Source organism: Ascaphus truei, chromosome 18 (genome assembly GCF_040206685.1).
Source record: "Ascaphus truei isolate aAscTru1 chromosome 18, aAscTru1.hap1, whole genome shotgun sequence".
Classification (NCBI taxonomy): Eukaryota; Metazoa; Chordata; class Amphibia; order Anura; family Ascaphidae; genus Ascaphus; species Ascaphus truei.
The window spans coordinates 37,132,462-37,156,402 of NC_134500.1; the positions used below are offsets into that span (position 1 = coordinate 37,132,462).

The 23,941-nt window shown below is 47.3% G+C and overlaps 1 protein-coding gene across 6 annotated transcripts in view; it reads right to left on the reverse strand.

Moving 5' to 3' along the window:
* Positions 1-23,941, reverse strand: part of LOC142469163 (dual oxidase maturation factor 1-like) — an 81,567-nt gene that overhangs the window by 26,808 nt on the left and 30,818 nt on the right. For 3 of the 6 annotated variants that reach the window (XR_012788977.1, XM_075576116.1, XM_075576115.1), the window contains exons 2-4: positions 23,247-23,413; positions 11,615-11,672; positions 4,218-4,352 (exon numbers count right to left, since the gene is read on the reverse strand). Coding sequence is in view for 5 of the 6 variants with exons in the window: in XM_075576116.1 (XP_075432231.1) it covers positions 4,218-4,352; positions 11,615-11,672; positions 23,247-23,393 (340 nt within the window). In the remaining variant the exon portion in view is untranslated. Of the gene's footprint in view, positions 1-4,217; positions 4,353-11,614; positions 11,673-17,320; positions 17,718-22,523; positions 22,771-23,246; positions 23,414-23,941 lie in introns of those variants that run through there. The other 3 variants (XM_075576117.1, XM_075576118.1, XM_075576119.1) reach the window with 3 other exon arrangements.

Consider the following 23,941-nt stretch of genomic DNA (forward strand, 5'->3'; position numbering starts at 1 on the left):
AGGGATTGCTTGATATGAAAAAGTTCTAGAGGGACAAGATTAATATTATTGTACCATAAAATATTGCAAAGTGGTTTATGCCACTATTGAGAAAGTGTTTGGCCATTGTTTGGGCTTTGCAGAAACTGCAGCCCTATCTGTATGGCAGGACCTTTACCGTGGTCACGGACCACAATCCGTTAAGTTGGTTACTATGGGTGTCGGGGGGGGGAAATGGCAAATTGCTAAGCTGCAGTCTTGCATTGCAGGAGTTTGACTTATCCATACAACACAAGAAAGGCAGCGAACATGGAATTGCTGATGGACTCTTCTTGACAGGACAGCCCTAGTGAGCCCAGAACCTCAAGGGGTGTCCAGCTAGTCGAACCGCCGGTTGGGGCATTTGCAACCAAGCCTCCATCGTGAGGAGGGAGGTGTGATGGTGAGGGGGTAACCGGGCTCACTAATATATGTCAAGACCACTTGGTTGCCCCTGACTCACCTTGTGGGGTCCTAAAGTGTCGGCTCTTGGACCTGGCTGTCGTTTATGTACTGCTATGCATTGTATGAAAATATGCGACAATAAAGAATTTTTGTGGTTTTGCCTTTCCAGGAGTGCCAGCAAGCAAAGATTGCTAGGCTATGAGTTTCAGTGTGTGTTTTGCGGAGAAAGTATTTTCAGATTGTGGCTATGTAGCGGGGTTTCAGAGTTGCTGGATACCCCAAAAAGGAAGCCGGGAATCAGGTCAGATTCTCGGATAACTTGAAGCACAATGCTCCGGTCAAAATCCTACCTTGAAAATGTTCTTGCAGCTCACCACCAGGAGTCCCTGCTTCAGCACAGACCAGAAAGGTAAACATAGGCACAGCGATATGTGTATCCCAGGTATAGTCAGGGGTCCCTTAAAATGAACCTAAGCGCTATTTGAAGCAACTTTTATTAAAACTTCTTATAGGAAGGTCTTGGAGCGCTGAAAATGAGCGTGCACATCTTTTCAGTAGATGACGGACTTAGAAGAATTTTGTAAGATTTTTATTGATATGGTGTATGACAGTGCATATGTGTTTGCCCTGTATATGAACTGGGGAATTTCCAAGTCCTTGGTTCCGAGAGACCAGATAGCCATTAGGCTTGGTGCCACTGTGTCTGGTCGGGTCCCAGACTTGAAAGTCTCAGAGATGCCAAGGTGTTAGGGCGGGCGGAGTACCAGAATTACACTCAAGTACCCACGTCCTGACAGGAATAAGGGCTATCCGGCAACCATTTACTCAGTTGTCACGGGAGACCAGGATTATTAACACTTTTTCCTACCGGGATCATATGATTGAACAAGACACCGCAGTAAAATGAGTTGTAATTTATTCCAGCATTTGACATACACACAAAGTAACACAATTTACACGGTTAACATGCTTACTGGGAAAGGGGCTAACTAAATAATTTTTCCTCAAAACAAAATTGTCACAAACGACCTCTTTAGGAGCCCTTTCCAATGACCGGGAGGTATTCATGAAAGTCCTGGAACACAATTCGGCATGCAATCCCAGCCGCGATCGCTACGTCCTCAAAAAGCGGGACTTAGAAAATTTCTTCAGTCAAAATCTTTGAAGCCGGCTCGCGTCTATTCCTTACAGAGCTTCTTTGAATTTTCCGCTGATGGTTTGGCGCTTGGAATCTGAGGTCCTGATTGGCTGCAAGGTTTCTTATAGGTTTTAGAGTCCCCTTCAGAAACCACTACAACCAATCAGCGCGTGGGAATTCTCCTGCCAGCCAATCACCGATTTTCCGGTATACTGAAGCCGGGTGGGCACCTATTTGGATTCTGCTAAAGAGCATGTGCCAACCTGGCACCTCTGCATCTTAACATATCGAGTCCCACGTGCTGATTGGCTGTAGTGTTTTGTGAATGGGACTAAAATCCTACAAGAAACCTAGCAGCCAGTCAGATTCTAAAGAAATTCTCAGCGCCAAGACAGCAGCGGCAGATTTGAACTGACCAAAAGATGCTCTGAGAAAAATAGACGCGAGCCGGCTTCAGAAATTTCAAGGCAGAAAAATTCCTTAATTCCACTTTTCAGGGGACAAGATCTGAAAAAAGACGTAGCGGTCGCGGCTGGAACTACAAGCCGAAAAGAGTACCAGGACGTTTGGTACTCGCTCCCGGTCAAGGGATTTTAGCACGTCCAGAGTGGAAAGAGAGTAGTGGCGTCAGGAACTAAATGCCGAGTTCAGTTCCAGGACTTCTGCGGGTAAATCCCGGTGATTGGAAGGACTTGTAAAGACATTGTTTTAAGGACTGAGTTAGGAAAGGTTAGTTTTTAACCCAGACCCCCAGTAAGTGTGTTTTCTTCTGCATATTGTAATTCGGTGTGTGTATGTCTGTTTCTAAGGAGTAAACACAATTTGTTTTACTCCTTGGTTTTGCTCAAGGAATGATCCCGGTATAAAGGTGTACATTTCATGGTCTCCCATGACAATACCAAGGTGTTAGCGCGGGCGGAGTACCGGAGTTATACTTGAGTACCCATGTCCTGGCATGAATAAGGGCTATCCGGTGACCATTTGCCCTTCCCCAGACTCTGAGGAGCCTGGCCCAGCGGGGGGGTTCAATATGCTAAGTGGCAGAGGTGCCAGGTTGGCGCATGTCCCTTTGCAGAATTGGAATCTGTGCCCGCCCAGATTCAGGGTACCAACAAATCGCTGATAGGCTGGTGGAAATATTCCCACACTCTGATTGGCTAAGGTATTCTGTGAATGGGACTGAAATCCTATAAGAAACCTAGCAACCAATCAGCTCAGGAGATTCTAAGCGCCAAGACAGCAGCGGTAAATTCAAAGATGCTCTGTGAGAAATGTCAGTGAGCCGGCTTTGGAAATTTCAAGGGGATAATTTTTAAAGTCCCACTTTTCTGGGTCACGTTCTCAGAATAGTTTGTAGAGGTTGCGGCTGGAACTGCATGCCGAATAGAGTACCAGGACGTTTGGTACTCCCTCCCGGTCAAGGGATTTCAGCACCTCCAGAGTGGATACAGCGGTGACATCAGGAACTGCATCCCGATTTTGGTTCCAGGACTTTCCAGGCTTAGTCCTGGTCATCTAAAGGACTGTGTAAAGACTTTGTTTTCTGTGCTATTGCAACTAGGAAAGGTTAGTTTTGTAGCCCAGACCCCAAGTAAGTGTGTTTCTTCTTGTTTATTGTAATTCACTGTGTGTACGTCTGTTTCAATGGAATAAATGACAATTTGTTTTACTCCTTGGTTTTGCTCAGTGATATGATCCTGGTATAAAGGTGTAATTGCCTGGTCTCCCGTGACAAACACCCCTAACATCTTCCCCATCCCTACTGTACCAGCTGTACGGCTGCATCAAACTTCATGCTAACACTCCTAACATCTCCCCCATTCCTACTGTAATAGCTGTGTGGCTGCACCAAACTCCATGCTAACACCCCTTACATCTCCCCCAATCCCTGCTGCACCAAACTCCTTGTTAACACCCCTAACATCTCCACTATCCCTACTGTACGAGCGTTGTGGCTGCACCAAACTCCATGCTAACACCCCATAACATCCACACCCCAAACCTTAATAGGACCAGCTGCAGGGATGAACCATACTCCATCCTGAGGCCTACTACATCCCACAATGAGCAATCATTTTAACTTTTTTTTTCAACATTGTCCCCTATTCCATGTAGATTGTAAGCTCGCTGGATCAGGGCCCTGATTACCTTCTGAATCAGTCTGTACATGCTTGTTCTTATCTGTATGGCATTCTGTGTATGCAATGAATGCCACTCTGAAACCCACTGTGGAATAAGTTGGTGCTTTACAAATAAACCATAATACAGTATATATAAATATATATACACTACAATATATAGATATTTGCTCTATACACATATATAAGTACATACTAGAGAATATTATTTTTTTATTATTTATATTTAGTAATTTGTTAAAGTTGGCTAGTTTAGTAGTTTTTCGGTGCGTCCTCCCCATCCTCCCTCCCTACTATACAAATGTCCAGAAGTATGTGCCCCTTAGAGGAAATGCTGCTACAATGTTTGTTTTTGCATTATTTCTCCCCAAGCCAGGACCACAAATGGAGTTTTGCCTCCAAACCACAGGCGGTCATGGGGAGAGGCCCTCCAATGTTTCTTCCGCAAACTCACTCATCTCTAAAACATCTATATACAGTACAGTATACATAACGTTTCCAAATGTGACCAGTCTCACCTTTCAGAGTGATATTAATCCCGTTCAGCCCAACGTGCAGACCAATGTCGGCATTCACCATAGAATTACTGATGGACTTGTATGTAGTTGTAGCAGTGACAATTCCTACCTCCCAGTCTGAAGTGAAGTTAACAGCTACAAATATTAAAGGGATTTATAGAAATCAGGTGACATTGTTCTCTTTTACATATTCTGTCATTCACCATAATGCTTTATACAGTATGTGCAATGACTATTGTAGACATAATATACGATTGCCAGGGTTTCCCATCACTATTTGAACTTTTGCTGTAAATAGAGATGTTTGTCAATGAGAGTTTCCGTGTCACAGTGTCCTTATCTGTATTAGCACAATTTGATGAATTTGCCCAATGGCCCATGTTTTCTAACATATTTAGAAAGATGTATTTGAATCTCATCTGCTCTATCTGTCCAATCTTTATTGCTGCAAACTTTTGAATGCTAAATATTCAGTAGAAGTATACTGGGGTTTACTATCACTTTGCTCTGGTGATGGGAGTTTAGTAAATATGGGGGCATTTAATTTAAATAAAGATTAAGGCCCATATTTACTAAGCAGTTCTATTTCAGCGCCAGGAGACCCCACTGTAAGGTTTCTACTGGCTCCAGTAGCTGAATATTACAATTAAAAATCAATTCTAGTTACCTATGACGGTAGGGGGTAACCCGGCTCACAAATAAAGGTGAAGCCCGGTTTTGGTTACCCCTGATCCGAGTATAAGGGGTCAAGCTCTTTGACCCAGAAACATTGTAACATTCAAATGTATCACATGTAATAAAAATGTTTTGTGTGTTTTTCCCTCTCCGGGTATGTCAGCGAGCAGGGATTGCTGGGTGTGATGGTGATGGGGTTACCAGGCCAATAATAAAGGTATTATGCCTGGCTGGTTACCTCTGAGCTACATTGGGGAGTTTGAAGTATCAGCTCTTGAACCCAGTTATGGTATGTGCGCTGCATGTAGGCACAGACCACTGGACAAAACCCTCCCTAGGAAACAGTTACGCGACTCACCACCAGGTCTTCCAGCTTCAGCACAGACCAGAAAGGTATAACGGAGCATGGGCATAAATCACATCCCGGGTACATTCAAGGGTCCCTGGAATAGTAAGGGTCCCCTCAGTATATGCCCCAACCCCCAGAACCAGGTATGAGGGTTCGGAATATCTCCCACCAGCAATAAGGTGGCGAGGATGGAAATATTTTCTAAGTCCGGCTCATGAGTCACGGTGTGCTCACCACAAACAAGGCGGTCCTGCTGTGCTGAGGTGGGGATTAGATACAACGCCACCCACAGCCACAAGGGCCCATCTGGATTTTAGGTTTCGTCAAGGTAGCCGGGTTGGGAGTGGAGAGGTACGGAGAGTCGGTAAACTTGCCAGGGGTCGTGCAGGAGAGTTACGGATCGTTGCGGGTACTTTAGCCGAGGTTGAGTTTGGAGAGAGGAGAGTCATATGGTCTGGGTGCCGAGGTTGGGGTTGGAGAAGAGTGGGTGGTCGAGGAAAGCCGGGTCAGAACACAGAGCAAGGGTCAGTAAGATAAGACTGTGGAGGCAAGGATAGGTAAACACAACGCAACTGGTACTATGCTAAGCCAAAGTGCCAGTGGTACAGTTGAGCATATGTAGGTGAGAGCGTCCAATGAGAAAACTGCAGTATGGAGGTAAGTGTAGAGTGAGGTCTGCGATAGTAGGAATAATGGCAAGGCTAAGGTGAATTGGATGAGAGGGAGCCAGTGTGTGTTGCCCGTGCGTGTGCGCGTTGCATGTGCCCCACGTTGGTGGAAGAAGACCTCAAAAGGCAGGAGCGGGTGCGCACACGCACGCCTGTAGCAAGATGGCCACCAGAGGAACCGGCGGAGGCAGCGGAGCCAGGAGCGGGCCTCGAAGGAACACCGGCCACCGAAGGAGGTGAGTGAGGAGCGCGCCGAGGGCGTTGTGGCTCCCCCAGCCTCACACAGTGAAAGTATAAGGAGCAGGGAAATTGTGTCTAAGCATTTTTTGAAGCAACTTTTTTTTTACTAACTTCTGTTAGGAAGTTCGTAGAGCTCTGGGAATGAACGTGCGGAGAGTTTCAGTAAAACAAAATACAAGAGGGTCTTGAAATATTTTTAATTACATTTTATTAACTTGATGTATAAAAGGTGCATATATTTATACATTGTATATGAGCTGGGGCATTTCCAAGTCATTGGTTCTGAGAGAGCAGATGGTCACCAAGTTGGTGCCACTGAGTATGCTCGGGTCCTGGACTTGAAAGTCTCAGAGATGCCAAGGTGTTAGGGCGGGCAGAGTACCAGTGTTAAAACTCAAGAACCCACATCCTGGCTTGAAAGGCGGCTATCCAGCAACCATTTGCCCAGCCCAGACTCTGAGGAGCCCGGCACAGCAGGAGGGATCTGCATAGTAAGTGGCACAGGTGCCAAGTTAGCGCATGCCCATTGCAGAATCCAAATCTGTGCCCGCCCGGCTTCAAAGTACAGGCAAATTTGTGACAGGCTAGTGAGGATTCTGATTGGTTAACGGGTTCAGTGAATGGGACTGAGAATCCTATAAGAAACCCTGCAGCCAATCAGGTCGAGAGATTCTAAGCGCCAAGACAGCAGCGACAGATTTGAAATGACCAAAAGATGCTCTGGGAGAAATAGATGCGAGCCGGCTTCAGAAATTTCAAGGCAGGAAATTTTCTAAGTCCCACTTCTCGGGGCCAAGTTCTAAGAATAGATTGTACCGGCCGCGGCTGGAACTGCAAGCCAAAAAGAGTACCAGGATATTGGTACTCGCTCCCAGTCAAGGGATTTCAGCACCTCCAGGGTGGAAAGAGCGGTGGTGGCAGGAACTGCATGCCAGATCAATTCGAGGACTTTTCGGGCTTAGTTCCGGCCATCTAAAGGAATTGTAAAGACTGTGTTTTCTGTGCTATATCAACAATGAAAGGTTAGTTTTGTAGCCCAGACCCCCCAGTAAGTGTTTTTTCCTCTGTTTAATTGTAATCCACTGTGTGTACGTCTGTTTCAATGGAATAAATGACAATTTGTTTTACTTCTTGGTTTTGCTCAATGAATGATCCTGGTTTAAAGGTGTAATTGCCTGGTCTCCCGTGACAATGGGGCATGAGCTTCAAGGGGGGTTTTGCAGAGGAATAGTTGTCAGAATGTGGCTAGGCAGTTGGGGTCCGGGGTTGCTAGTTCCCCTAAAAATGTACCCAGGAATCATGCCTGATTCTAGGATACATGTAGGCACATTGTCCCGGCAAAATCTCCCCTTGAAAACACAAGCACGACTCACCGCTAGGATACCCTGTTTCAGCATAGCCCAGAAAGGTGAATGAGGCACAAGGATGTGTTTTTACTTCTCCAGGTGTGCCAGCAAGCAGAGATTGCTGGGCTATAAGTTTCAGGAGGGGGGGAGGGGTTGCGGAGAAAGTCTTGTCAGAATGTGCCTAGCTAGTCGGGGCCCAGAGTTGCTGGATATCCCAAAAATGTACCTGGGAATCAGGTCAGAATCCTGAATACATATAGGCACATTGCTCCTGTCAAACTCTCCCCTTGAAAATGCTTGTGCAACTCACCGTTAGGATTCCCTGCTTCAGCACAGACCAGAAAGGTAAATGGGGCATAGGGATGTGAGGTGACCCTGGAACGGTCAAGGGGTCCATAGGTTAAGGGGATACCCAGTTAATGCCCAGGTCACCCAGAAACCGGAATAGGGGTTCTTGGGTAGTCCAACCATACATGAGAAGCTTTTAAAGTCTAAGTCTAGTATAATGTGTGGGGAATATGGCTAGTAAGAATAAAAGTGCAGTTTCTTATTCTATTCCCCATAACCAGAAGACTTAGGAAAGTTAAAGTGTATATTTTTATTAAACAGTGTGGTTTAAAACATATATGCTTGTGCACAGTATAATGAGCTGGGACTTTCAGGACCAATGTTCTGAGAGACCATTTGGCTACCAAGCTTGGTGCCAGTGAGGCTCCTTAGACATCGGACATGAAAGCCTCAGAGGATGCCAGAGGTGTGAAGAACATTTGGGCAGGAGGTTTAGGCTTGAGAACCCATTTCCTGGGCTGAATGAGAGTCCTCGCACTACCATTTGCCCGACCAAACTGTAAGGAGCCTAAACCAGCGGGTGGCTTCTGCATACCAAGTGGCAGAAGTGGCAATCTTGCGCATGTCTGGCTTCAGTAGACTGGCATCGCTCTGATTGGCTGTTTAGAAAGTTCCCACGCTCAGATTGGTTGTAGTATTTCATGAACTAACTTTACTTTTATTCTTGTTGCCATGTTGCCCCTTCTGTAACGCTGATTTTCTTGAAAAATGGAACAATCTCTCTCTCTCAGCCAATCCGTTCACGAGATTCTCCCAATTCTAAATGCCAGAACAGCAGCGGCAAATTTGAATGTATAAAAAGATGCTCTTGGAGAAATAGCAGCGAGCCGGATTCAGAAATTTCAGGTCAAAATATTTTCAAAGTCCCACTTTTTGCGGCCAAGTTCTGAGAATTGAACGTAGCGGTCGTGGCTGAGATTTCAAGCCGATTTTAGTTCCAGGACGTTTGGTTAAGTTATTTCAACACCTCCGGAAGGAAGAGAGCGGTGGCATCAGGAACTTCATGCCGATTTGAGTTCCAGGACATTTTGGGCTATGTCCCAGTCAACTAAAAAACGTTGTTTTATGTTCTATTTAAGCTAGGAAAGTCAAGTTTTGTAGCGCCGACCTCCAGTAATTATGTCTTTCTTATGTATTTTGTATTCCACTGTGTGTATGCCTATTTTAAGTGAATAACTGATCATTTGTTTTACTACTTGTTCTGCTCAGTGAATGATCCCGGTAAAAAAGGTGTAAACTGCCTGGTCTCCCATGACAAAGGGGAGTACCCCAGTTATTGCCAAGTAACCCCAAACTGGTATAGGGTTTGTGGGTGCCCCAACCATATATAAGGTTGTGGGGGGGACGTCAGAGTCCAGACGAAGTCCATAAGATAGTGTGTGGGGAATACAGGCTGATACTCTAGGAATAAAAGTATATCTTTCCTATTCTATTCCCCATACCCAGAGATTTAGACAGTGTATTAGAACTTAATTTTATTAATACATTGTGGGGTACTGTAATGTACTGTGTGTTGGGGACTTTCGGAATCGGTGTTCAAACAGACTGTCAGAGCCACCACGTTGGTGCCAGAAAGTCTGCTGGACATTGGAGTTCAAAGCAGTCAGAGGATGCCAGAGGTGTGAAAGGCGAATTGGCAGCGGGGAAAGGCTGAGTATCCAAGTCCGGAGAACAATGGCAGTCGTCCGGGCTGCCATTTGCTCTGTCAGACTTGGAGGAGCCTGTCACTACGGGTGGCATTGAGTAACCAGGGACAAAGGAGGCAAACTCGCGCATGTCCCTTGGTTCATTCAGATTTCCCGCTAACCTGGTTTTTGGACTAGCTTGGCTCTTATTGGCTGCTTGGGAAAGTTCCCATGCTCTTATTGGCTGCTGAGTTTTGTGAATGAAACTCAGAATACTATAAGGATCGATGCACCAATCATATTCGTGTCCATAGTTAGAAAGAGTGCCGGCGGGCTTTTCAAAGTTGCCTCTGCGGAATAGCAGAGCAACCGGCTTCGTTTTCATGCCTGAAAAGCCTGCCTGCCAAATTCTAAGTCTAGCTTTTTGCGGGCAAGTTCTCAAAATCGAATGTAGCAGTTGCGGCTGGGATTACATGCTGATTTGAGTTCCAGGAGTTTGGTACTACACTACCGACACACTTAATCCGAGCAGGGCTAGTTCCGCAAGCCAGGGGATGCCCCGGCTTGCTAGCCCCACTCCCTCGGCGTGCCGCGCGTCACCGATGCGCGGTCACACATCATCGGGTGTCAGCGCCCCCTGCACGCACGTCCAGGGCTCCCCGAGGGAGCCCTGGTGTCCCGCGATGTGGGGGACGGCGGCAGGGGGTTCCGGGGGACCCGGCGGACCCGGCAGCGGGAGGGAGAGCACCCCGATCGGAGGGTGCTCTTCCGCTGCTTCGGCGCGTGCCCGGCACCCTCCGGCGCGCGCCAGGTTACTGCTGCGGCCGAGAACGGGCAAATGCTCGAATAAACTCGGCCTCAGCAGTAACTGGTAGTCAAGAAATTCCGAGTTCTCAGAAGAGAAGGGAACGGTGGCGTGTGGAACTTCACGCCGATTTGGGTACCATGAGATTCCGGGCTAAGTCCTGGTCAGGGTAAAACTCTTATTTAGGGTTCCCTGCGCCTTACAAAGTCTAGTTTTCGACCCCAGTGTCTTTTTGTCTGTATTTTGTGTTCCATTGTGTGCAAGTGAATTTGTGTGCATAAGCTTAAATTTATTTCATTACCTTGTTTTGCTCAGTGAATGATCCAATTAAAAAGGTGTAAATTACCCGGTCTCCCGTGACATTACCCTCTTTAATTATACAGTTAAAATTAAAGAGTGCAGCTTCATTATATTAACATTGCAGTCTTTTGCTGATATTATTTAGAGCAGCAAATCTGTGTACCCAGGCACAGTGGCCCCAAGCTACTGTGATCGCTTCATTCTTACATTGCCATTATTTGTGTAGTTACCAAACACTACTTTGTAATTCTCAGGGATCCGGTTTTCATTTGATAAAAATAAGTGCTTTTGAAAAGTACAGTACAGTTATTTTTACATACATTGTTAAACATTTTAATGTCTTCGTGGTAATCAAACGCATTGAAGGGATTTTCAAATCTTTACCCAACCTTTTTTGTGATGTTGTAAACTATTACATATGTGTTCCCCCAGAATCCCAGACAAGCCGTGTGTGAAAGTTTCACATGAACCCTTTCTGAGTCGTTAAAAAAGCTGTCAGATTTCTCAGCGATTCACCAAGTGTTAAGTTAATGTACATTGCAATCTCATTTGATATACTAATTTGTCAAGTGATATAAAATCCCTAGATCGGCTAGCAAAATGTGCTTAATGCAGAGACATGTACTGTAAATAGGGCAAACACAACTTTTGCCAACTGTCTGTGACATATTGCTGAAAACGTACTCATTTGGCGACATTATTGGGCAAAAAGATAAAGTAAAAGAACAGTTACTAAAAGGTGACATTAGAATAAAATGGTCCCGGAGAAAATATAAATTTCTCAATTTTTAAGTTCTACTTTAGGGTTCATTGAATCTTTCTAGGGAAGCCATTAACATTAATGTTGGGGTACTGAAAAGGAGACTGTGAGAGTATTTATGAAAGCAGAAAGTTTGGTTTCTCTGTCCATAAAGGAACTGCTGCATATTACCAGAATTGACAAGGAAAACATATGACTATTTTTGAACATCAAAAATAGACAAAGAATAACTTACAAAATTGAATATCATTTAATGTTTTAGAAACAAATAAAATACTTACCAACAGTTACTGATCCAATAAAGAGGCTTGTTATTATTCTGAAAACCCAGAATTTTCTCTGTGAATAAGAGGTTGAGAATGATCTCTTTTTATAATGTTGCTTATGTATGAAATATCATTGCAGAGAACTATGCTTGCATCATGAAATTGCAAATAATATTTTGTATCTGTACAGTATTTTAAATACTGTAAATATTTCAAGCTTAATTGCTTTAAGAGAACTAATAAAATAGGGAATAAAAACAATGGTAAATAGGGTCTAACAAGTTTTGCAATAATATATATATATATATATATATATATATATATATATATATATATATATATATATATATATATATATGTAGCCCCCTGTAAACAGCATGGGCTATAACATCGTCCTACTACTGTGGTAAGTCCTGTTAATGACAGGCCCCAGTAGTAATCATGGGTTTTCCCCCCTTGTAAGCCCTGCCTGATTGATAGATGCAAGCCTGACTCTGCTGTAGGCCTGATGCAGAGGGGAGGTTCTGTTGATGTCATGAGGGGCGGGGCTGACCAAACTTAGTTGCAGTTCCTGTGTGCTCTCAGTTCTGTTAGTGTTGGAGCGTCTGACTGGACAGTCAGACGGTGTGAGCTAGATCCTAGGTTCCAGAGGAGTAGGGCCTAGTGAGCTTTAGGTGGACCAGTGCCCCTCACCCTGCTTAGGGGGTGAGGGAAGAGCTAGCCCCACCCTGAGCGCCCTGGGCTGAGGGTGGAGGCAGGGAGCAAAGACCCCCCTTCAGACCATCCTGAGGAGAACTATTTGGATGGAAGGAGAGGAGAAGGAGACAGATCCTGTACACTGTGAAGGAAGTGTTTTGCTGTGTACTATTGCTGCTGTGTGCTGCTCTAATAAGCTGTGAGTACAATAAAGACCATGTGGCTTTTACCAAAGACTGTGTGATTTGGAGCATTCACCCCTGGACCAGGGAGGTTCTTCTATACGGGTCCTCTCCCATATCCCTGGGAGCTATAGAAGATGGAGGCGCTGCACCACCACTAAGATACCAGGGAGGCCAATACCCCAGAAGCCTGGTCCTGTCTCCCCCCATAACACCGCGGGAAGCTCAGGCCCTCCTGTTCCACGCAGGTATGCACCACCACTATGCATGTAATCTGCCCTCACGCACCCTAGACACCACAGATGAGTCTGGGGGGGGGGGGAACAAGGGTTACATTTGGAGGCACTGCTGAGATGCCAGAACAGGTCAGGCTTACAGCGAGGCGGAACGGGAAGAGTGAGATGCACTCTCCGTGCAAGTGCTGGAGAAGGAAGGGCGCCATTGTACACCGAGGGTAGTCAGGGGAGCGTAGACTCTCACACAGTACGCCCTGGGCACCCTTAGGAGGTGGCGTAGGAGGGGTGAATAGCTATAGCTGTTCGAGTCCCTTGAGGCAGATAGCGTGAGGCAACTGGGGGGGTCAGCCTGTTAACTTGTCCAGGGACCATGGCCCAGGGCCCGCGCTATGAGTGGCCAAAAGTAGGAGACGCCCGTACCTAGGGAGATACCCGGTACACTAGCTATCACCCACACAAATGCACCACAGAGCACTTGCACCGTAGACACCGAGTACAGTGCATGGAGGAGAGGAGTTCCGCTGAGCCTGGGGTAAAGCCCCCTCATATTAGTGGGATACAGAAACAGAATGCAGAGCACACGAGTGGAGGTCAGTCAGTGTCTAGGTACGAGATACCCAGTAGACACTGAGAATAGGGCACATGTACATTTGGAGGGCTCATTCAAGATGGCGTCCGCCCCTATATGTGCTCCGCGGAGCAAGAGAGCCGATCTAAAATGGCAGTTCCCGCCCATCCTGGAGCAAGCACGTGAATCGTGCAAAGAGACAGTGAGAAAAATGTGGCGGGAAATGTGCAAGAGTCTGGCGCCAAACCCAGATTCCTTGCAAGAGGAGCGGAGCGGCACAAAAGCTGAAAGCCCACCCACCTGTGTCGTGGCTGGTCAGAAAGCCAGGCCACGTCACACCGACGGAGAGAAGGCCCCGCCTCTGGATTCCACCAGAGGGAGGAGGCCCCAGGAGAGCCAATCAGGAGAGTCCTCCCCAGCGAAGGGAGGGACCGGAAGCCAGAGCGAAGAGCTTCACTTTTGTCTGCCATTCGAGGAGCAAGGAGCTGAAATACTGAGCTGTTCCAACCCTGAACGAACCATGACCGAGATGAATACTTCGATCTTCCAAGTACCAGGCGGCTTGCTGGTAATAGAGATCGTGGAGAAAGAATACCTGAGGTGCCTGTGCGTCCACTGCGGGGTACCCGGCGAGGTACCCAGCACCAAGGCACGATGCTTCCAGTGTGGCACGTTCTACTTGTGGCCTACCGAGCCGGGGCCACTGACCGAGACCCCACGGGGTGCCTCTCCGGGAACGATAGCAGAGGTGGCGGAAAGCACCAAGAGAACGGCCCTGGTTCCCCATTACAAGCAGGCGGGAAGAACCCAGGCCCGACCGGCTATTGAGCCAAAAGAGCCGTCGACGGAGAAGAGCGCGACCTCAGTGGAGGTACCAGAGCCCGCCAGCTTTGTACCTATACCCACTGGTTGTATCGCCGAAGAACCCGGTGACTCCCGAGCGGAGGATACGATCGTGATATCCTCAGAGGAAGAGGCTGGTGTACCATCGGTGGCGATGCGCCTACCGGTGAACCACCCACGCGGCATCAAGGAGGAGCAGACGAGTGCGGACACCGTCCGACAGCGAGCGCTGGTGCGACCGAAGGTTCGTAGCAGTCCCACGGCTGTGGTGACTCCCAGTGCGAAGGAGATGGCGATTGAGACGACCCTAGAGGAGCCTGATATCCTCAAACAGCAGCGGAGCGGTAAGGAGACTCCACCACCCCCTTACTCCCGCCAGGCAAAGACCGCAACCACGGAGGACGAGAAGGAGAGGCTTGAGGCCTACTTGTCCAGCCGTGCACCGGATGCTCCACCACCGCCCATGCCGGTTCTCGACGCACTTCCGGTGCATGACGACGGAGCGGATGGAGATTCTGCGGGCACCCCTGATGACGTCGTTTCCGGTTCCACCGGAAAGAGAAGGCCGGGAGCGCTGTTCTCCTCACGAAGCATAGATACGGCCCTTGCACTGGTTACCCTAAGGAGTCGAGGCACCTCCAGAGAAGCCAGAAGCATGGCGGAGAGTGCGTCTAAGAAAGCATCCATTGGTTGCGGAATTGCCCGCTTGCTCGACATTGAGTTGGACGTTCCCCCAGCCCCAGCCCATAGCTCCATTGCCCCGGCCACTGCCCCTGCCCCGTCATGAGTGGTGCCACCGGGACCTACTAGGGATAAGTTATGTAAATACCCCAAATACTCCAAGGACTTGCGGGATTGGGAATTGAGCGATGAGGGGTCTGATGGGGAGATACCGTATTCAAATGTTATACATGTGCCTAACCCTGTGCCGTTTTCTCCTGCAGCTAGAGGGAGGGCCCGTGGGTCCCACACTCCAGTAGAGGCTGGGCCTACCAGCAATGTGGTTCATAAGATGAACCCTACCAGGTACTTTAATGCCAAAGGGAGGAGAGATTGCTCGCGATCTACTGATGCGGGTTCGTCCGGTGTATCATCTCAGGTAGAGTCAGAGGTAGAACGCACTAGTCATTCCACAGAGTACGAGCACCGTGACAAGTGGTGGGCACCCCTATTCACCGAATACCATGAGGGGATGGACCGTATGCGGTTCCTATTAATTAAGAATAATATTGTTGATCATTGGTGGGCGGCTGGTTCTTTCACTCAACAAGAGGTGGAGGATGAATTAGATCATAGGTACCGGGAGATAGAGCAGAAACTTGTTGTACCCCGAGGCCCCAGTATCTTATATGATGAAGTAGCTCCGGAAGAGCCTGTGTTTTGGGTACTGTCAAGCAGGGCAGGCAACAGAAAGCTCATCAAACTGAGTAGAGCTGACAGGGCCTCAGTGGCTAGATACCGGCAGTCCCACGGATATGAATACCCTTATGTGCCTGAGCCTATCATGAGTGAAATAGAAGAGAACCGAGATAGTTGGCTCAGGGAGGCCGTCCAGGAATATCTTCGGATCAAGTTTGGTCAAGGGGGTTACCATAATGAAGACAAGATAAGTGAATTGGTTCGCATATGGAGCTGTAGATACATGCATGGTGTAAGCTATCGGCCAGAGCATGGGTCGGTCCAATCTTTCGCTGTGACGATCACGGATCATAATGGCAGGAGAGCGAGGAAGCCAGATCCCAAACATTATCACCAGGTTCTCCACGTTGGGAGTAACTGGTACTCAGTTGTCTAATACTACTACCTCCTAAAATGTTAGGATAAAATGTGTAACCTGTGTTTGTTCCCCAGGTTGTTCACTGCAGGATGGTACTGCCATAGCTAGGTCCAAGTGGGGACCATTGGATTCCACCATAGGTAGAGTGTAGCCCCCTGTAAACAGCATGGGCTATAACATCTTCCTAATACTGTGGTAAGTCCTGTTAATGACAGGCCCCAGTTGTAATCATGGGTTTTCCCCCCTTGTAAGCCCTGCCTGATTGATAGATGCAAGCCTGACTCTGCTGTAGGCCTGATGCAGAGGGGAGGTTTTGTTGATGTCATGAGGGGCGGGGCTGACCAAACTTAGTTGCAGTTCCTGTGTGCTCTCAGTTCTGTTAGTGTTGGAGCGTCTGACTGGACAGTCAGACGGTGTGAGCTAGATCCTAGGTTCCAGAGGAGTAGGGCCTAGTGAGTTATAGGTGGACCAGTGCCCCTCACCCTGCTTAGGGGGTGAGGGACGAGCTAGCCCCACCCTGAGCGCCCTGGGCTGAGGGTGGAGGCAGGGAGCAACGACCCCCCTTCAGACCATCCTGAGGAGAACTATTTGGAGGGAAGGAGAGGAGAAGGAGACAGATCCTGTACACTGTGAAGGAAGTGTTTTGCTGTGTACTATTGCTGCTGTGTGCTGCTCTAATAAACTGTGAGTACAATAAAGACCCTGTGGCTTTTACCAAAGACTGTGTGATTTGGAGCATTCACCCATGGACCAGGGAGTTTCTTCTATACGGGTCCTCTCCCATATCCCTGGGAGCTATAGAAGATGGAGGCGCTGCACCACCACTAAGATACCATGGAGGCCAATACCCCAGAAGCCTGGTCCTGTCTGCCCCCATAACACTGCGGGAAGCTCAGGCCCTCCTGTTCCACGCAGGTATGCACCACCACTATGCATGTAATCTGCCCTCACGCACCCTAGACACCACAGATGAGTCTGGGGGGGGGGGGGGGCACAAGGGTTACATATTGTGACAAACAGCTTACTCCGGGGCTCCGCCGTTTGTCCGGGACTGTTAGAACACGGTCTTCTATGGTAGGTTAAATGATGAGGCGTCACATACTGTTCCTTTAAACAGGCTATGCCTGGTTTATTCAGTCCCAGGCACTGAGACTGCCACAGTGCATATAACAGAAACACATCAAAACAAAAGCTGCTCACCTGAGCGATAACTTAACTTAGATTTTTACCTAACTCAGGGTGGAAGTGGCTTTTCCACTTCCAACAACAAAACAAGGTACTTTTGCAGTCTTAGACAAATGAACAGAAAGATTGAACCTGTTTGGGAAAGAGGCTTCTCCCCTCTGTAGTTCAGCAGCCTTCCAGCCTCCAGGCTCTTGGGGAGAGGGGGAGAGCAAACAGGAAATCAGTCTTACATACCTGATCTCTAATTAGCATGACAGGTGACAGAAATCAGGCAGCAGACAAACTCTGGTCTGGATCTCTCATCCCTCAGTTCCAGCGCTTGCCAAACTGTGGGATGGAGTGCATGTATTATAAGGCTGCACTCCCAGGCCAAACAGGATAGAAACTGTTCAGTATTCTGGGAGACCTATATATGGAATTTATTACCATCCCCTGGTTTCTGTCACATATCCTCCCCCCCAGCTCAGACCTCGAGGGATGAGCGACCATGGATATTAGGGAGTGCATCCTTGACAACCCGTCAGCATTGCCATGTTTGTGCCCTGACCTGTGTTCCACAGAAAATTTAAAGGGTTGTATGCTTAGGAACCACCTGGTCACTCTAGCATTCTTTTCCCTATTTTGACACATCCAGGTAAGGGGTGCATGATCTGTGACCAACCGGAATTTTCTCCCCAACAGGTAGTACTTGAGTGTCTCTACAGCCCACTTTATTGCGAGACACTCTTCCTCTACTATGGAGTAATTTTTCTCCTGGGGATTTAGTTTCCTACTTAAATAAAGGATGGGGTGCTCCTCACCTTGAGACTCCTGGAAGAGTACCGCCCCCAGCCCTACCTCAGATGCATCGGTTTGGACTACAAACTCTTTGGAGAAGTCAGGTGTGACCAACACTGGTTGGGCACAGAGAGCTTCTTTCAGGCTGTTAAAGGCCTGTTCGGTTTCGGGGGACCACTTTACCATTAGCGGTCCTCTTGCTTTTGTGAGGTCGGTTAGTGGGGTTGCCTTAGTTGCAAAATTGGGAATAAACCTTCTATAGTAGCCAATTAACCCCAAAAAGGTCCTTACTTGTTTTTTTGTAACTGGCCTTGGCCAATTTTGTATCGCCTCTACTTTGAGTGTTTGTGGTTTGAGTAACCCTCTACCAATAGAATACCCCAGATACTTGGCCTCCTCCAGACCAATAGTGCATTTAGCGGGGTTAGCAGTTAGTCCGGCAGACCGAACTGCGTCGAGCACAGCTTGGACCTTTGGAAGGTGGGACTGCCAATCTTCACTATGGATTACCACATCATCTAGGTAGGCGGCAGCATACCGAGCATGTGGTTTTAAAATTTTATCCATCATTCTTTGGAATGTGGCGGGAGCTCCATGTAAGCCAAAAGGCAGCACCTTATACTGAAAGAGGCCATCTGGGGTTGAGAAGGCTGTTTTTTCTTTTGCCCTTTCTGTGAGGGGAACCTGCCAGTACCCTTTTGTTAGGTCTAGGGTTGTGAGATATCGGGCTTTGCCCAGTCTCTCTACAAGTTCATCCACCCTGGGCATAGGATAAGTATCAAATTTTGACACCGCGTTTAGTTTCCGGTAGTCATTACAAAACCTTGTTGTACCGTCTGGCTTTGAGACTAAAACTATAGGGCTGTTCCACCCACTTTGGGATTCCTCAATTACGCCTAGTTTTAGCATTTTTTTAACCTCTAAACTTATAGCCTCTCTCTTGGCCTCTGGGATTCGGTATGGTTTAAGGTTAACTCGGACCCCCGGTTCAGAGACTAGGTCATGTTTAATTACGCTAGTTCTACCTGGCTGTGTAGAGAAGACTTCTTTGTTTCTTCTCACTAAATTCTGGACCTCTCGTTTCTGATGTACGGACAGGGTTTCAGCTATGCTAACCTCTGGGTCAGTTTCTTGATTCTCTGACGGACCTGGGGGTACTAGGGTTAACAAGACCTCTCTATCTTTCCAGGGCTTGAGTAGGTTTATATGGTAAATTTGCTCAGGTTTCCTCCTACCTGGCTGTCTTACCTTACAATTTACTTCTCCCACTCTTTCCAAGACCTCATATGGCTCATGCCATTTAGCAAGGAATTTACTCTCCACGGTGGGAACCAGAACTAGTACCCTATCACCTGGAAAAAAAATTCTGACCCTAGCACCCTTATTATACGTATTCCTCTGTGCTTCTTGAGCTTTCTCCATGTGTTCCCTCACTATGGGTAGGACTGCAGCAATGCGGTCCTGCATCTGGGCAACATGCTCTATTACACTTCTGTAAGGGGTAACCTCGTGTTCCCAAGTCTCTTTGGCTATATCCAGTAAGCCCCTTGGGTGTCGGCCATACAATAGTTCAAACGGGGAGAAACCTGTGGATGATTGGGGAACTTCCCTAATGGCAAATAACAGGTATGGTAACAAACAATCCCAGTTTTTCCCATCCTTATCGACCGCCCGGCGTAACATGCTCTTTAAGGTTTTATTGAACCTTTCCACTAAACCATCTGTTTGTGGATGATAGACTGAGGTTCTGAGGTGCTTGATTTTTAGGAGTTTACATAGCTCTTTTGTTTCTTGGGACATAAATGGTGTTCCCTGGTCAGATAAAATCTCTTTAGGAATTCCGACACGGGAAAACAGAACTACTAACTCTTTTGCTATGTTTTTAGCAGAGGTGCTACGTAGGGGAACTGCCTCCGGATATCGGGTGGCATAATCTAATATTACCAATATATGCTGATGTCCCCTAGCAGACTTTATTAGGGGTCCTACTAGATCCATAGCAATCCGATCAAATGGTACCTCTATTATGGGAATGGGTACGAATGGGCTGCGGTACGCTTTGAACGGGGCGGTGATCTGACATTCTGGGCATGAGGAGCAATAATTCGTAATTTCTGCCAGAACCCCAGGCCAATAGAAGCTTCGGAGAACCTTTTCTTTTGTCTTTTCCACCCCTAGGTGTCCCCCAATGGATGACTATGTGCGAGGTGTAATACTACGTTACGGAATGTCCGCGGTACCAACAATTGTTTAGTTGTAACTGATTTCCTTTTATCAACCCGATATACTAGGTCGTTCTCTACCTCGAAGTAGGGGTAAGCAAGTGACCTATCTGGTTGGCCAGGAGTACTATTCTGGTCCCGTATATTTCCCCTTGCTACCGCTAATGTGGGGTCCTCCCACTGGGCCTTCTTAAAACTCCCAGGACTGACCTCTAGGTCAGCGAGGGTCTTGTCCGGTTCTGGGGTGGTAAGTGCCTGATCAACATCTTGATTTGGGGTATTCCCTACCAAAGTAGTGATGGGGAAGGGAATTTTACAGTACTCCTCCTTTTCCCCCTTTTTATTTGGGCCCTCGTCAACATCCATTTCTGAAAAAGGGAAAGGATTTGTTTCTTCTAATACTTCGTTATGGTCCGCTATTGAACTCTGGGCGCTATTCTGAGCGGGGGACCACATTTTTTGAAAATGGGGAAAGTCGGTCCCTATTAACACATCATGTGCCAGTTTGGGTACAATACCCACCTTGAAATCTAAAGAACCAAACTCTGTTTCAAAAAAAACATCAACAGTGGAATATTCATGATTATCCCCATGTATACAACAAATTGCCACTCTTTGTGAACTGTTTACCTGTTTCTTCGTAACGGGCAACAGGTATTCGGACACTAGTGTGACCATGCTCCCAGAGTCAAGAAGTGCCCGAACCCTCTTACCATTAACCTTTACAAATGCCCACAGATGGTTATTCAAGGGGTCCTCTGGGCTAGGGCCCATACATTGGGACCACAGCGAATAAGGTTCCACGCTGTTGCATTGCATGGATTCATCATTTAGTGGGCAGATTTTTGCTGTGTGGCCCCTCTCATAACAATTTACACATTTAGGTACATAGTCTGTGTCCCACTTAGAGCCTTTTCCCGGCTCCCCATGTGGGCTATTGCCCTTAGTGTGCGAGCCACTGTTGCTGGTGCTGCGTGAAGGTGGTCGCCGCTCTTCAGCGCCCCTTAACCCTGGTACCCTTTTACCATCTCTGGAAGAGTCCTGGAACCTCGGGTAGTGGGGTTGCTCCACGACTGTGGGTTGCGGGTGTTCTTCTGCTGCAGTGTACATTTCTATGAGGGCCACAAGCTCATCCGCATTGTGGGGGTCACTCCGACTGACCCAACGGCGTAAGGCAGAGGGAAGTTTCCTCAAGAACTGGTCCATGACCAACCGTTCCACGATGTCGCTTGCTGAGTTGATCTCGGGTTGTAGCCACTTCCAGGCGAGGTGGATGAGGTCATACATCTGGCTTCGGGTGGCTTTATCCCTCGTGAAGGACCATGCGTGAAACCTTTGGGCACGAACAGCCGTGGTTACGCCGAGGTGGGCGAGGATCTCGAACTTCAATTTTGCATAGACGTTAGCTTCGGCTGGCTCTAGATCAAAGTAAGCCTTCTGGGGTTCGCCGCTTAGGAAGGGTGCGATTAGACCAGCCCACTCAGCTTCTGGCCATCCCTCTCTCTGTGCCGTGCGTTCAAACGTGAGAGGATAGGCTTCCACATCATCCGAGGGTCCCATCTTCTGAAGGTAGTGGCTTGCCCTGGTCATTTTCGGGACTGGGGCTGCCTCTGCCAGTGGAAGGTTACTGATAGTCCCCCTTAGGATCTCGAGTTCCTGCTGTAAGCCCTGGGCGAACCGTTGTTGCTCCTCTCTCAGCAAGCGGTTTGTCTCTTGCTGGTTTGCATTCGCCTGTTGCTGGTTTGCATTAGTCTCTTGCTGGTTTATTAACAGCCGTTGCTGGTTTGCATTAGTCTCTTGCTGGGCTATTAACAGCTGTTGCTGGGTTTCATTCGCCTGTTGCAGGGCTGCATTAATCTTTTGCTGGGCTTCATTCGCATCTTTCTGGACAGCGACATTGCGTACCAGCGCACTCACCACGTCTTCCATCTTGTTTGGAGAGAAAAAAAAAACCTTTTTTTTTTTTTCTTGTTAAAGTTCTTTAACCCGCACACCTTTTAGTGTTCTGCCCGCATTCTCCACCATATGTGACAAACAGCTTACTCCGGGGCTCCGCCGTTTGTCTGGGACTGTTAGAACACGGTCTTCTAGGGTAGGTTAAATGATGAGGCGTCACGTACTGTTACTTTAAAAAGGCTATGCCTGGTTTATTCAGTCCCAGGCACTGAGACTGCCACAGTGCATATAACAGAAACACATCAAAACAAAAGCTGCTCACCTGAGCGATAACTTAACTTAGATTTTTACCTAACTCAGGGTGGAAGTGGCTTTTCCACTTCCAACAACAAAACAAGGTACTTTTGCAGTCTTAGACAAATGAACAGAAAGATTGAACCTGTTTGGGAAAGAGGCTTCTCCCCTCTGTAGTTCAGCAGCCTTCCAGCCTCCAGGCTCTTGGGGAGAGGGGGGAAAGCAAACAGGAAATCAGTCTTACATACCTTATCTCTAATTAGCATGACAGGTGACAGAAATCAGGCAGCAGACAAACTCTGGTCTGGATCTCTCATCCCTCAGTTCCAGCGCTTGCCAAACTGTGGGATGGAGTGCATGTATTATAAGGCTGCACTCCCAGGCCAAACAGGATAGAAACTGTTCAGTATCCTGGGAGCCCTATATATGGAATTTATTACCATCCCCTGGTTTCTGTCACAATATATATATCTCAAATAAAAAGATCACTTGTGAGCACATTCACATGTCTTAGGCAGGTCTGCAACCCTGCCTTTCACCATTATCACCCAGCATACAGCGCTTCCACTGCAGCAAGGGACTCTGGGAAACGACATGCAAATGAGCACACAATGTGTCACCTTTTGTCTGAAAATCCATTGTTACATGGAGCCCATATAAGCTAATGCTTACTGTTAACACAGATTTAAAAGCACAGCATGGGAAGCAGATGCAAAGCCAGAGAAACCATTCACAGACATGTTTCAACCTTAATGGGTATCATCGTGATGGTAAACCCTAAAGTCTTGAAAATTGCAAAGCCAGCAGTACAATCAACTTCACACTGATGAGACCCATTAAGGTTGAAACATGTCTGTGAATGAATTTATTTCAAGATCACTAAAGTCCATTCTTCAGGATCGTTTTACTATTGTGTTCTTTGTGACAAGATCTATACCAAAGAGTGATTTATAAATCTGTATATGACTCACCGCTCTCCCTCGGATTCCAGGCACTATGAGGATAAAAGCAAAGGCAAAAAACAAAAAGACAATGATGATAATAATCAAATCCATGCTGTAGACCCAGGGCTTCCTTCCATTGTGATAGAAGAGACGTGGACCGTCAAACAGGCTCATTTTACTCACAGAATCTTAACCTAACAAAGGAAACAAACAGTAAATACATCTGTGTATTATTTTTTGTAAGATAAACATAGTTGCATAGTTACTGTTGCGGCCGGGCTGAGTCTAATGCGGCTGCCCCCGCAGTTTAAAAATAGCGCGCGCAGCGCGCGGCTGTCTTCGGCCAAAACCTTCCAGTTTTCCCGCGCCTCGGGCGCTTTCAATAGTAAGCACCATTAGCGCTTATCTAGTGAAGCGGCCACCGCGCGGGAAACTCCGTTTTTAAACGGAGAACAGACCCGCGGCTAGCCCGCTATGCACCCGGCGAACATTAGATTCAGCCCGGCCGCATCAGTACTTGTGTCAGATATACATAGCTACATAGTTACTTGTGTCAGATATACATAGTTAGATAGTTACTTGTGTCAGATATACATAGTTACATAGTGACATAGATACTTGTGTCAGATATACATAGTTACATAGTTACTTTTGTCAGATATACATAGTTACATAGTGACATAGTTATTTGTGTCAGATATACATAGTTACATAGGGCCTCA